At 51.5% G+C, this 14101-nt stretch overlaps 1 protein-coding gene and 1 long non-coding RNA gene across 16 annotated transcripts in view; one reads left to right on the top strand and one right to left on the bottom strand.

Moving 5' to 3' along the window:
- Positions 1 to 1429: 1429 nt before the first annotated feature.
- Positions 1430 to 14101, bottom strand: part of KDM2B (lysine demethylase 2B) — a 118719-nt gene continuing 106047 nt past the window's right edge. For 8 of the 15 annotated variants that reach the window (XM_086347616.1, XM_086347618.1, XM_086347617.1 and 5 more), the window contains 10 exons: positions 12749 to 12892; positions 11440 to 11526; positions 10999 to 11268; positions 10695 to 10808; positions 9976 to 10014; positions 9159 to 9838; positions 8200 to 8363; positions 7949 to 8110; positions 7099 to 7317; positions 1430 to 2745 (listed from right to left, as the gene is read on the bottom strand). In XM_086347616.1, the coding sequence (XP_086203742.1) occupies positions 2564 to 2745; positions 7099 to 7317; positions 7949 to 8110; positions 8200 to 8363; positions 9159 to 9838; positions 9976 to 10014; positions 10695 to 10808; positions 10999 to 11268; positions 11440 to 11526; positions 12749 to 12892 (2061 nt within the window). In that variant the 3' untranslated portion in view covers positions 1430 to 2563. The remainder of the gene's footprint in view (positions 2746 to 7098; positions 7318 to 7948; positions 8111 to 8199; positions 8364 to 9158; positions 9839 to 9975; positions 10015 to 10694; positions 10809 to 10998; positions 11269 to 11439; positions 11527 to 12748; positions 12893 to 14101) is intronic. The other 7 variants (XM_086347619.1, XM_086347620.1, XM_086347615.1 and 4 more) reach the window with 1 other exon arrangement.
- On the top strand, positions 2582 to 5028 carry LOC147355409 (uncharacterized). The gene is made up of 2 exons (XR_015144475.1): positions 2582 to 2765; positions 2991 to 5028. It is a non-coding gene; the product is annotated as an uncharacterized LOC147355409 (long non-coding RNA).

Below are 14101 nucleotides of genomic sequence, written 5' to 3'. Positions count from 1 at the left end.
TTCACATACCTGGCGTACATTGTCATGTGCTGCATCTTCTGTAAGTGCTTTTGTGTACTCACAATACTGTAGAGAATACGGTGTTTACTTCAAGCCCAGGATGTCTGGAAGCAAGCGTAAAAGCAGCAGTGATGTAGCTGGTACTGTGCTTAAAGTCTGTACTAGAAGATGAGACATGTTTGTGTTTTTTATGTATTTGTGTCCAAAATATTATAAACCTATACAGTTCAATATATCTGATTGGATTAGTTGGGTATCTAGGCTAACTTTGTTGGACTACAGAAAAAATTGAACTTAGGAATGTGCTCTCAGAACAGAACTTGTTTGTGTGTAGGGGACTTACTATATAATCTTAACTGGATTGTTTGGTACACCTGGGGGATGGTAATCTGTGACCAGAGCACTACAAACGTGACCGGGAAACGCTCAGTTTCTAATGCCGAGATTCTACCTGGAAATGACTGTCACCCTTCAGCAGTTCTCAAGAAAGAAGATGCCTTTACTGGACATCAGGGTCACTCTTACTCAGAGGTTCGCAGCACTCAGGCTGCCAAGAAAACAGCAACTTGACCTCTGGTACGGGTGCTCCACAATGAGTGATCAGGCTTGTAAAGGTAAGCCACATTTTTATAAATAAACCATCATGTGTTAAACTAATCTTACTTCTGTCAGATGCATCCCCTGAGTTAAATTCCAGGGTGGAACAGCTTCAGATGTCTCCAGTTTGAGTCAGAAAGGATCTCTGGATTTAAATGAATAGGAGGCAGAGACCTAGACGGGACCTAAAACCATTTCACCATGGAAAAAAAAAAAAAAAGGACTGGGGGTGGTGGTGTGAGTATGAAATGACTATTAGTGGGAAAGGCTGGTCCCATGAGACCCAAGTCTGATGGTGCTGTTGATGACTGAGGAAGGAAGCTGGTCTGTCTTTATCTTCAGATGACTAGTTGCCTTTCTGTGATCTCAAGTTGACTTCCCACCTGGGGCAGCTACCTCCTAGCTAAGGGCTTCCAGTCACCCCAGCCCCATGTCACCAGTGCAGGGTGTGGTCTCCTTGAGTTGCCTCCACTGGAAGCTGAGCAAGTAGACCCCCTGTTCCCCCTCTTTGGCAGTGGAAATGCCAAGTGGCTGTGGAAGTTACCTTATACAGGCGAGGTCAGAGGCAACCACACAGGTAAGCCACTCTGCCCCTTAAAGCAGTTCATACCTAATGCTTACATGTGGACGTACCTTATTAGCCACAAACAGCAAGACCTCTTTCTGAAGACGGAAAAACATGTACCAAGGGGCTGCTGCATTTCTCCGGTGACTAAGAAATGATACCTGGTCTGGCTTCAGGATAGCATACACTGGTGTTGAGACTATAGCCTCTGGACCTCCCAGTCAGACTTCCAGTCCGCCCAGAACAAAAACCCTCAAAGTCCAAGAGTGAGTTTTTTTGTACAATTGTTTATACAAATCCAACAAAGGTAAAACGGCGTCAGGGAAGGTCTAGGAAAACAACACCTTACGACAGTGGCACTTACGATGCGTAACTTTACAACTGGGCAACAGCCATGGGCTAAACCTCAAGTGTGAGAACTCAGCTCACTTCAAAGGAGAGAAGAAAAGAAAAGGCTGTGGTGGGTCATTTATTCTATTTCTTGACTCACTGTATAAATTAGATCTATGTAGAATATAAGAGCTCATGCTGGAGCAAACCCCTCCTGAGTGCAAAGGCTGAAGTCTGAATTTCAAAATTTTGAGGGGAAAAAAAAAGGTGAATTCTATACAGAGGAAATTTAGCAAAGTGTCTCTCTCACTTTGACTATAATTTACATATATCCACATCATGCTTATGCAATTTCTTGACATACAAAGTAGGCTCTCAACTTCCAGTTAGACATGCTTTTAACTAGAGGTCTTAGCCTGCTTTGCCGGATCTGGGCACGTGTATATGTGTTTGTATGAAGTACAGGGAAAAGTTCTCTCCTACCTTAAGGAAACCAGGAAAGTTGGCAATCTCAAAACAATAAAAACACTGGTATGCATTCAAACCTTGCATAAATAACTTTTAAACAATTTGTACAAAAATAGTTCTGCATAATGTAAGATGTAACAAAACCAAACAAACATGTTGAGACGGCAGATGTGGTGTGTGGTCCACTTTATGTTGACACCAAAACTCCCCAAAGTTGCCAGGAGTAAGGTGTCCGAAACTAAAACACCACCACCCCCCACAAAATTTCCTAAGCTCATGCTTCAGTAAGAGAATGTCGCCCAAGTCCATCCTCCTCTCCAACAGGAATGTCTTCTCGGTAAAGGCCTCCTGAGCAATGGTCCAGAAAGCAGTGCGGTTTTGATTCAGAAAGACCAGAGGAAAGCACCAGGCTCGCTCATCCCCCAAACGGTGGCGGACTGGCTTCTCCCTCGGCGAGACTTGCAAAAGGGAATTGTCTGGGGTTGGTTGTTCCAAGTTCCAAATTGAAAATATTTAAAGGCCCTAATTTTTGTAAAGTCTTTCCCCTTCCCCTGGCGTCTCCCCTCCCCTCCCCTACCCCATATTTACATACTTGTCCTTGGACTAACTCAGTTTTTGCAGGAGTTTTTCTTCCACTTGCCCGAACTGGACACTAACAGACATTTCGGCTATGAACTGCTCGCAGCCTTCCTTGGTAACTTGCTTGCAGTACCTCAGGTCAATGTGACAGATATTCCCACAGCGTTTGAAGAAGGACAGGCACTGGTCAGTCACCTTATTGCAGTCTGGAGGGAAGAGGACACAGGTGAGATGGAGGAGGCGTGGAATTGAGGACACCCCCCTCCCCCAAGCAGCTCTCCTGTTCAGTCTCCTCAGATGGGGCCTGGTTTCCTCTGCCGCTTACAAACGTTCATACATGCCTGAAAAACACCACAAGTTCCGAGTGAAATTGCTCAGGCTCTTGTCCCATTTAAGAGTCTTACATGTATACATTCTCACATCAACAGGTCCTGTCCATGTTGTTTTACAGATAAGAGCACATGACACACGAAAACAGCTTGCTTTTCATGCCTTTACTCCTGCTGAGGAACACCTCTCTCTGCACACTCTTGTGTGCTTACCTGCTCATTCCCAGGGAAGAGATGCTTCGGAGTGAGGACACTGTAAGGCCATCCCAGGACCCTCCTGCTCCCCTGGACACTGGCGCTTTACTGCAAGGCCCACATGCTTGGTTCCCTCCATGGAATGTCTACCTCAAACCCATGCAGGAAACCAATGCACCAGAAGTGGCTGGAGAGATTCCATCCACAGAGAGCAAAATCGGAACGCCGAACCCTCAACCGAGTATTTCTATCAATGTGGACTTAGGGTCTGTCATACTCTTTTCTTAGAACTGAACCCTCAGTCAATGAGCTGCAGTGCCAGCTCTCATCCAGCTGAGGCCAAGTCCCTACCCTGAGCCCGGAGATGCCTTCATCTCAGTGGTATTACTGACCTTGGCTTGTCATTGCTAGTATGCATACTTTCATTTGCTCTTGAATTGAATGTTAACAGTAAGGACAAACTGCAGTAACGCACACGAGGCCAGTGCCAGCTCCATATGTCACAGTGCCTCCAGCTTAGGAGGTGGTACAAAGAAGTCACGTCACAGCACCCCACAAGTCATCAAAGAGCACTCTCCTCAGGTCTGCACAACATCCTTGCACAAATGCTCAGTCCTGGATACACATTTCAGACAATGTCAATAAAATCCAATCCTGAACAATGAACTCATGAACTTAGAACAAGTGGTGATGGAAAGCTGAGTGCCTCCCATGCTAGCCAGGCAGATGGCAAAGTGACAAGGATGCTGCCAAAGAGGTGACTTGGAAGAGTAACACCTCAGATTTTCCAGGGGTATCCCCTTACCTCATAATCTCTCAAATATTTGCCCACATAATCTTACTGTAAAAGTCAAGTGAGAAGGATGGTGTATAAACCCTGTAAGGGGAAGAGGTACAAAGCTGGAAGACTCCCCAGAGGAGGGGAGTTCGTCTCTGGGCAAGAGAAAGGCTCTAGACTAGGCAGCACCACTGTGGAAGGCAGGAGGGCCCACTGAAAAACGGGGGTTACAGGGAAATTTACCTGCTAACTGTTGAGACCCCAGGCTCCTTTCCTGCCAAACCCTGGACTGAACCCTTCAGTTGGGAGGTCAAGAAAAGTGTCCCTGGGCAACTTTGATCAGCTTAAGAGGAAAGATGGATAGATGTCAAGTCTGGATTTCCCCAAAGAAACAACCCGTGCTGACTGCCCAATGACATCTACAGTCAATCAGCTCCCACCCTGTCCCAAGAGCAGCCCGTCAGCTGAAGAGAAAACCACATGCTGAAGACAGAACTGAGAGGAGCCCCAGGCAGGCCCACTGACTGCTTCTGAAGGAACGCATGGTCTATGTGGAGAAGAAAATACAACCGCCAGTATCCTCAGGACGGACATCTGGATCCAAGAAACAAGAACAGGCCACTCCCCAAAAGTCCTGAGAACTGTAGCTGTCAAGTTAAAAATACAGGCTAAACCATGTGAGAACTGCCAATATGTGACTTTTGACCTACATAATAAAGCAGTTTCATGTGTCTGAAATGAAAAATTCTCTACAGCTGATCCTTGAACAACACGTGTTTGAACTGTGCAGGTCAACATATCTGCCCATGTGTTTCAATAGTGGTTGAACCTGAGGTTATGGAGGACGTGTGAATACCAAGGGCCAACCATCAGTTACATTTGGATTTTCTACTGCAGAGGGCTCCACCCCTAGCACCTAAGTTGTTCAAGGGTGAACTGACTATGAACTGTGAGAAGGGGAAAACCAGAGAACAGAGCAAAAAGACAAGAGGTGGGGAAAAAGTAAAAGTATCAAAAGACTATTAAAGAAAGAAAACAGAAGGGAAGGAAACTAACTCAAGGAAATTTTCCAGAACCACAGAACATATTTTCCAAGTTGAGAGATTGATTATACCTTATAACATGAAGGTATAATGAAACCATTTTAGACACAGAAGGTCTGGATTATGTCCTCCAGCAAATGAACAGATAAACCAAGAAAGAAGATACAGGACCAAGGAAAGAGGGGCCCCTACACAAGACAGAGACGAAGGAAATCCTAGGAAGCAGACATGCAGATGGCAGAGGCAGTCGAGTTCAAGTGGGGGCAGGAGGAAAGAAAGCTAGGAGGGTGGTTTCTTACAAGACTGGTTAAGGGCCTGATAAGTTCATGAGGGTAAAGAATAGTACTCGAGTCTGTTGTAGAGTCTGTTCAGAGACTGAGCAAACAAAAAGGCAATTATTAACTCTAGGGAAAACAAAAAAATTGTGCAAGGAAAGAAACATACTCATAATACACACTTTGGCTCAACACTAGACAACACATGCATGGCCATAATGCGGTAAATAACAGTGACTTAACCACACAAACTGGGAAGATTTTGGGGTGGGGGAGGCGGCAGTGGAGAGAATTTCAGAACAGTAATCCTTATGCTCTACAAGGCAAGTTAACAAAAAGAGCATCTGAGTAAAAAATAAACAAGAAATAGCAATGTAGGCTGTTTGGAAAAGTGGAGGTAAACAAACAGCAAGAGCTCAAAATTTGAAGGTGGTTCCTCCAGGTGAGAAGCAGGGGAGGCAAGGCACCAAAGTAGCTTCACTTTTGCTACCAGACCTGATCTGACCACACTGAAGGACCTGGCAATGTGTCAAGCGCTTTCCTTTCTGTGGCAGAGGCTTATTTTACCATTAACTAGTTACAGGAAGAGAAAACGTGTTCAAAAGAACCGAGTATAGAAAAGACTGGGTATGGAGACGGGCCTTCATGCGTGTCACAGCTCTGAACACAACAGAGAGGCACGCATGCAGGCTCTGAGACGAAAAGAGGCGACTGGACTGTGGCGGAAAACAAAATGCAAAAGATGACTCACACACACGTATCATGGACATCCTCTTCGCTGCAGGGGAGGGGGATTTAAACCGGTATCCCTGCTTTATACCCTAGTGACCCAGTCAGAACAGGGGAACGAGTTCATTACTACCAAGCACTTAGAACAAGCTGCCTCCCAGGACCTTCTCCACGAGGCAGCCCAGCATCACTTCAAGACCAACAGCTGACTCACCTCAGTGTGGCTCTCTGTTCACTGCCTCCTTGGGAGGCCACCACCCCACTGCCACCCGCCACTAAAACTCCCTGAGGAGACGGAAGGGGCCTCCCAGGCACCAAGGTACAGCTTTAGCTCAAGTGAGCCAAACCTCCCCGCTCCCAGTCGGATGGGGCATTAGCAACAGGAAGGAGTTTCTCAGGAATGAACACGGGCTGAAGAGACAAACAGCAAAAGAGCATGTGAATGCTGACCAAGCCAAACAGCAGATTACACTGTGTCAAAATAGAATTTACATGAGGTGAGAGTATCATTTATTACTTGCTAATTTCTGGAGGGAAAAAAAAGTTTGTTTTTTTTTTGGTCTCATCCAAATCTCCCACACCTAACCTGACCATCCTGAGCCATCAGACCAGTACAGGATTATTGGCTGGGCTGAGAATGGGTGGCGTCACCTTGGTCCACCTCCCTGTTGGTCATGCCCCAAGCTCTTAGGAACTAACTCCAGCCCCATCAGTAAGTGAAGTGAGGACTCACTCCACTGTGGGGTTTTCTCGTCAACAACGGGCCCCTTGAGAGCAGAGTCAGGAGGGGGACACGTGAGCAACAACAATGGCAGCCATCAAGCCGGGCACTCCATCCGCCTGGCCTGGCTGCACTGCCAGGCGCCCTCCCACACCGGCTGCTGCCCGGCACCAGCTCATCCACTGAGCCCGAGGGAAGCTTTTCTAGCCCTTATTTTGGGTCAAGAGCCACTTCTATGTGCTCATGTGCACTCACTGCTACTGGCACTATTTTTTTGTAGCAATTATTTAAAATCTAATAATGCTTAATTGTTTCATGTGTTTCCCTGCTAGACTAGGCCGTGTATCTGTCTTGTTCCATGATGCATCACAGCACCTAGGACGTGACCCTATAACAAGAGGCAAGCTAGTATTTCCCTACAAATGTGAAATGCCCCCCCACCCGAACCATAGGGTCCTGGACAGAGCCCCGAGGGTGCCCCTGACTGACCTGACAGGTTGATTTCGGTTAAGGAGTCCCGGGTGGTGGTGCCCACAGCAGTGAGCAGGTTGATGGACTGGTCAGTGACGTGGTTACAGTAACTGAGGTGGAGCTTGGAGAGCAGGGGCATGTGGCGGATGATAAGCCGCAGGGAGGCGTCTGTGATGTCCAGGCCAGCCAGACGCAGCTCCACAATGTTCCGGAGCTTACTCCGATTGTCCATCTGACCTGAGAGGGCAGGGTAGAAGAGGCAACGTGTCACCCAGACATGACACTCTACAAGGCCCACCCGCCATACGGGACACCTGGGTTTCATTCAGCCAGTGAGTATCTCCCCTAAAAGATCAGGACTGGTTCCAACATTTAAAGACTGGCATATTCCACATCAAGTTTTACATTTGCAAATCCTTTAAAAGTCAGAAGATCTACAAACACAGCCTGCATTCCACCTTCAGTGCTTGGCCAATTAAAGCAGAGATAGCACAGCATCTCTGGGTCAGCAGTTTCCTCTTTGAAGGTGTGGGTGTGGAGCAGTGAGCCCTGCAACCTGTTCTAGAGGGCTCAATCCCTGAGGCCCTGCCCAACCACAAAGACCCCGATGCTTCCGAGGCTCAGAGCTCAGAAGAACAAGTGAGCAGCAAAGCAGTCAGACCCACGCAGAGCTCCCAAAGTGGCATGATGGGAGCCGCCGCCCTCTCACAGCTCCCTTCTGCACCCAAAGCTGACTGAGAACAGAAGGGCCGAGGCCAGAAAAGGCTTGAGGACACAAGTACCAGATGTGTCTGTGGTGAAAACCAGATCCATCAGCACAGCTTGATCACACCACCTTTACCTGAGCCGCGTGGGCCTGGCCCCTCACCTGGCCTGTTGTCTGTAGGCGGGGACAGGAGGTCCCGCATCTGGGCGTCCTTCAGCCCTTCTACCCACTGGACATCCAGGGTCCGGAGCAGTGGACAGCTGGAGCTACAGAGGGCAGAGACTGCGATCCACGAGCAGCCGGACAGCACCAAGTCTCGGAGCCCTGGGAGCACAGAGAGGGGGCCACAGGTCAGGTGACACGCCCCCAGCCCCCAATACTGCACTCTGGGGGGTCCCTGGTCCAGTGCTCACCAGGCAACCGGTTGATGAGCCAGCTCAGCTGTTTCTTGGAGATATTGGTCCAGCTGAGGTCTAGGGAGACAGGCTGTCGCCGGATGATGCCACTTAGCATCAGGGGCGTGATGGACTTGCAGTGGTTCAAATCGATGCGGGTCCATAACCGCTTATCGCAGCACCTGGGGGCCAGGCCCAGCAGAAGGGGCAACATCAGAGTTGGGAGCTCACTGGGGGAGCCTCCTGCATGGCTGTGGTCAGTCCCCCACCTACCGAGCCCAAGGAGAGGCTCCTTAACTTTGCCCTCTGGACTCTTCTGTTTAGTTTCTGTCTTCAGGCTGCTCTGGGGTCACAGCCCTTCCCCCCACCCCCTATGGAAAGTACCAACACCTCTAATGTATTTACTGGGGGCTTTATGACACCTTCCACAGATCAAATCTCAAAACAACCCTGCAGCATGCCTGTTCACAGATGAAAGTACATTAACTTGACCAAGGTCAGAAAGCTGGGGACTCTCAAAGCAGGAATACCAGGAACTGGCAAGGTGCCCTTAACCTGGGCTCCTATTTTTTTTTTTTTTTTTTTGGGTGCCCTACTGCTTGGTATATGGGATCTTAACTTCCTGGCCAGGGATTCCTATGCTCCCAGCAGTGGAAACACGGATTCCCAACCACAAGACTGCCAGGCAAGTCTCACCTGAGCTAACTCTTAAAGAACAAGAATACCACTTGGTTCTTAGTTCACCTCCCAGTTCTTAGTTCACCTCCCAAGGGGTTAAGCTAGGAAAGCAAATAGGGTTCACCTCTTTCAACAAGACCACACTGACGGGACTCTGGAACTCTCTGAGGATACTGAAGCTGGACTGACTTAGAAGGCGAGAGCATGATAAGTGACTCCCCGTGGGGATGCCCCAGCCCACCCGGGTCTAGCAGCAGCCTGGCCCCCTGGTGCCTCCCTGTCTGAGCTCAGCCCCTCACCAGCGGTTCCAGGTCTTGCAGACCCGCATGCAGACACACAAGTCTTGGTGGCTGAGGTAGCTGAAGACGGCCATCCACACCTCCCTGTGCATGACATGGGCTGCCCCGTCATCCAAGGGCAGCGAGTCGGGCGGGGGGCTGATGGGGGGCGGCCGGATCACATGTCGCTCCATCTGGATGCACTTGGGCGGGGACACGGAGGGAGGGGGCCGGGAGATGACTCGGGGCGGGCTGCGCAGGCCGGGCCCCAGCTGGTGCCGCAGCTCCCGGGGGGTGCCGTTGAGCCCCTTGCTGAAGCGGTGGGGGCGCTCGCAGAGGCCCAGGGGCCGCTTGGGCTCCTCGTTCTCGCTCTCAGGCTCCGACTTGATGGGCTGGTGATTCTCCTGGGCCAGGCTGCTCTCCGTCTTCTGGATCTCCTGGTTCAGCTCCTTGCTCAGCTCCTTGCTCAGCTCCTTGTTGGGGAGCCGCCGCTTCCGGCGCATCTTCACCTTCTTCTTCTCCTCGGGCCCCTCCGCGCCCTCTGTGCTTGGCCCGGCAGTAGGGGAGCTGGAGCGCGAGTGGTCGCTCTCCCTGGTCTTGGGGGGCGCCTCGGGTAGGTCGTCCTCTGGTTCCTGCTTGAACCGCCGGAGAGGCTTGTTGGCCAGAGTTATCCGGTCCTCAGCGTTCTTCCAGGACCGTCGCTGAGGAAGGGGAGCACGGGAGTAAGTTCCCAGGCCCGGGGCTGCGCCCACCCAGGGCCTCCTACCCTCCAGCCTAAGACTACTGCCCCAAGAGAGGTTCTGGGACAACGGGGCAGGGGGTGGGTGGGAGATGGTACCTTTTTCCTGAAAAGCTTATCTTCTTTGCCAGGTTTTAGCTGTCATGGGAAAGAAAAGATGCAAAGCTTGCTCCCAGGGGTCGCGGGATTTGGTCCCCTCCACACGCAGCCCCACCAAGAATCCACAGTCTCTACAGAGCAGAGGCTGGGGGGTCACCTTCCCAACAAACCCCCGTCTCCTCCGCTCTGGGTGGGCCCTGCCTGCTGGCTTTAAGGAAAATCTGGAAGTGGCGGGGGCTGATGGAACTATCCCCACCCACTTGACCTCCCACCCCTGGACAGACCCAGGGATCCGCAGTCGCCCATTCAGGTCGGACTTGGCTCTGGGAGCCAGGCCTGGAGGCAGGGTCTGCTGGATTTCCCTGCCGAGCCTTAATGGCTAAAGCTGGGAGAAGACAACCGGGCGCCACCTCGTGGCTGATGCTGGAAGGGCCGGTGGGTGGAGCAGGGCCGCCAGGATCCTCCGAGGTTCCCCAGATCCACAGGGCTTCCCTGCGGCAGCTTCAGCTTCCCAGGCCCCACGCCGGAACCATGAGCCGGCGACCCGGGGCTGGGGCCTGGGAAGTTACGGTGAAACGGTGTCTGGGAGCGTCTGCGGCAGTGGGTTCGAGGACCAGTGGGGCGGGGGCGGGGTGGGAGTGGGGCGTGGGGGGCGCGGGTGCCAGGGACTCGGGGTCCCGGGGGGCCTGGGGCGGGGCGGCGGGGCGACGTGGGAGCACCTGCTGCTGGAAGTAAGTGAGACTGGATCTCCACCAGGGGCTGAGGCTGCTGCCTAGAGGGGGCCTCGGCGAGAGGTGAGAGGAGGAACCGGGGGACGTTTGAAGCGTCGAGGCCTAAAGGGGTGGGAAGAGGAGTGACTCGCTGGTTTTCCCCTCCTTTTCTCTTGGGCTGGGCTCTCAGGACTTATGTGACTCGCTGGGGCGGCCCGCTGCCCGTCCCCACCCCCGCCCGGGCGCCCCTGCATCCGGGACCAGCCAGGCCACCCCTCGCTGCCCGCCCCCTGCCCCCTGCCCCTAAGCGTACTCGCTTGCGTCCACTCAGCTCCTGGGGCTTCTCGTATTTCCGCTTCCGCCTCAGGTGCACGTCGTCCGACTTTCGGCGCAGGATGCCGTCGGGGGGCACCTTCTTGGGGTGCTCGTCGGACCTGCGCCGGGGCGCCTCCTCACACTCACTCCTCCGCTTGGCAGGCTCCTGCCCTTCCTTGTTGTCCCGGTTCATCTTCTGCTCCTTGAGCAGGGAGCCAGGCAGGTTGGAGGCGTACTTAAAGCCAGGGCCACGCTTTTGCTTGTAGGCCAAAAACAGAGAAGGAACACACCAACTGTATATCTTTGGACTTGCCCCTGCCCCAGAGTCCGCAGTAACCCCTCCCAGCCGACGTCGCCGTGGCGGGGACAAGCTGGGTCTGGCAAGGCCAAGGTCTACCCCTCCCGGGCTGACCCCTGGGACTTGGAGCCCGGCACTCACTTTCCCGGTCTTGCCGGCGTGGTTACACTTGGGACACTCCCAGCAGTTTGGAAGCTCATCGTTGACCACGCCCTCTGACTCCTTAATCTGGGAGGGACACACACCAGTCAGCAAGCAAAGAGGTGGGGAACAAGGCCAGCTCTGCCCCAGGCATTGACACCCCCTCCCAAATGCTATTTCCATACCACCTTTGACCAAGAAAAAACAAGAGTAGTAAAGACGGTGGCTCTGGATTCAGGTCAGGATTCAAATCCTGATTGTGCCTCTTCTAGCTCCATGATCCTGGGCAAATCGCTTCATTTCCGTGGACAAGTACCCTCAGCCATAAATGGAATGTGCCTGTTTCCCTGGAGTTATGTAAGAATTTAATGAGGTAACCTAGTGAAAGCAATTAGCTCAGGGCCTGGCACCCAGCAAGGACCCACAAACTGTTCACTCATCTCATTGCACCATACTGGGTGCTTGGTATCAGCCAGTCAAATGTGCTCTCCCGGTTCTCCTGGAGATTCAGATCCAAGAGAGAGAGAAGTGACCAGGGGCTGGGGGCAAGTCGAGGCACCCTTTTCAGAGTGGGAGGTGGGTATGTTGGGGAAAAGGGGATAAGTGTCAAAACAAACCTCCGCTAACGTCACTGAGGGAAAGGGGACAGAGTCGAAGCACCCTTTGAGGCGGGCCCACTGGTGGACCCACCCTCATCTCTCTAAACAGAGATACACCTGGGCTGGCGGGAGGTGCCAGGTATGACGACATTCACTTGAGACAGAAGTGTGAGGTATGTGCCAGCCCAGAGCAGTTGATTCCTTTCAAAGGTGGAACCGGCTGCCTAAGAAGGGCAGGCCCAGCATGACAGTCCCCAGGTTGAAGGCAGGCCTGTCCTGGGCACACTGAGGGAACAGGTTCCTGGCACAAAGGACAGGAATGCAACCACCTGTTGTTACACGACCCGCGCTCTCCTGGCCCAGGCCTTACTTTCCCAGAAGACCCAAAGGCAACCCAACTACCCAGTCTCTCTGGCCCAGGTCCAAGACTCCGGGAACTCTGTGGGTCTGAGGTCCTGGCAGGTGGAGTGTGTGCATGTGCATGCATGCGTGTGTGCAGACATGGGTGTGTGCAAGGTCTGAGCTAGTCCAGGCCCTTCTGCTCTCAGCTCATCCTCGGATGCACAGAATCCCCCAGACTCCCAGGTTTTCCAGGGAAGGAACTTACTCCCCTCCACCCCAACCACCCCCAGTGGAGCAGTGTCAGCACCACAGAGAGAGCCAGGGTCAGGTGTTGAGCAGTGCAGCCCGATGCCCCCAAGCCTGCTCACCTTAAGGCATCCAGGGTGGATGATTTCATTGCAGATGGAGCATTCCATGAGCATGAGGTTAAATTTGCCTTCTTCCTCTTCCACTGTGTCCTCTTTTCCTGCCTCGCCACACACCAGGCACACAGCGGTGTGAGGCAGCACTGGCTGCAGGGTGGGGAGAACACAAGGGAAGTCAGCATGGCCAGGACCCCCTGGGGAACAGATCAAAGGCAATGAGCTCCCCTCGGGCCTTCCAGGAGCCCTGGGAGAACCAGCGCAGGGCTGCCCACCGTTCATTCATTCATTCAAATCCTTATCCATGTACTACCTCCACACGCCAGGTACTGTTCCAGCACTGAACCAGGCAGATAGAAGTCTCTGCCATTCTGAGCTTACATTTTAGTAGAGAGAAGCAGACAAAATGAAGAAGAGTCTGTTAGATGGTGACAAAGGAAATGGAGAATAAAGCAAGGAGGGCCAGGCCAGGGGAGAGATGAGGGAAAGGAGGGCTGACCTGAAACACAGGTCAGGGACCGCCTCACACTTGAGACAAGACCTGCAGTGGGAGGTGGGGCACAAACCAAGCCTGGATGTGTTGGGGCTGAGGCTGTATCTCTCCAGCAGCCATCAAAGCACGGACTGAGGATTCTGGGTCCTCAGGACTTTAAAGGGAGGTCAAACTATCTTCAGAATACCACCAAGACGCCATCTGCTTTTTTCACTGTGTGGGTGAAACCACTGGTGTCAGGCTCCAATATGCCCGGGCAGTCACTGGACCATTCCTGGTTATACGTTCCTTAAAGAAATGGCCAGTTTCATTTAAGGACATCGTAATTTCATTAAAAGTCTGACCTCTGAGGTCACATCCTTTTCAGATTCTGCATGACAAAATAGGAAACAGCCATTAACTATTTTAGCTGAACACCAAAGAATGATGGTTATCTAAAGGAAAAGCACTTGTGACCAAGCTGTGAGCTGAACTCGCCACTTTCTCCACAGAACATCAGTTTTTTTGGAAAGAAGACTGATTTAAAAAAAAGGGGGGTGGTAATGGCATATTTTTTCAAGGATGAAAATAAGTGAGCCTGTCACAGAAAAATAAATGAAGACATTTGTTGCAGATGATGAAATACAAATTTTCAAACAAAAATCAGAATTTTGGAAAACTTACATTAACCATCATAAAATAGACAACTTCCCAATACTTAAAGACATTCCTGAGGACACTAGTGGTGGTGTTAACAAATGTGTTCATTTATTATTTTTCTAACATTGTATAACACTATTTGCCCCTACTTGGAAAATCTGTAAAAACTAAGGTGAGCCAGTGTTTTCCAAATGTCCAGTGTCTGATGTTACAATATTATGCAGGAA

The sequence above is a fragment of the Bos grunniens genome, chromosome 17, assembly GCF_055505025.1.
Source record: "Bos grunniens cultivar Pamir isolate PY7600 chromosome 17, Bosgru_T2T1.0, whole genome shotgun sequence".
Taxonomy (NCBI): domain Eukaryota; kingdom Metazoa; phylum Chordata; class Mammalia; order Artiodactyla; family Bovidae; genus Bos; species Bos grunniens.
The sequence above is the reverse complement of the archived record's forward strand: the minus strand, read 5'-3'. Positions and strand labels throughout refer to the sequence as shown.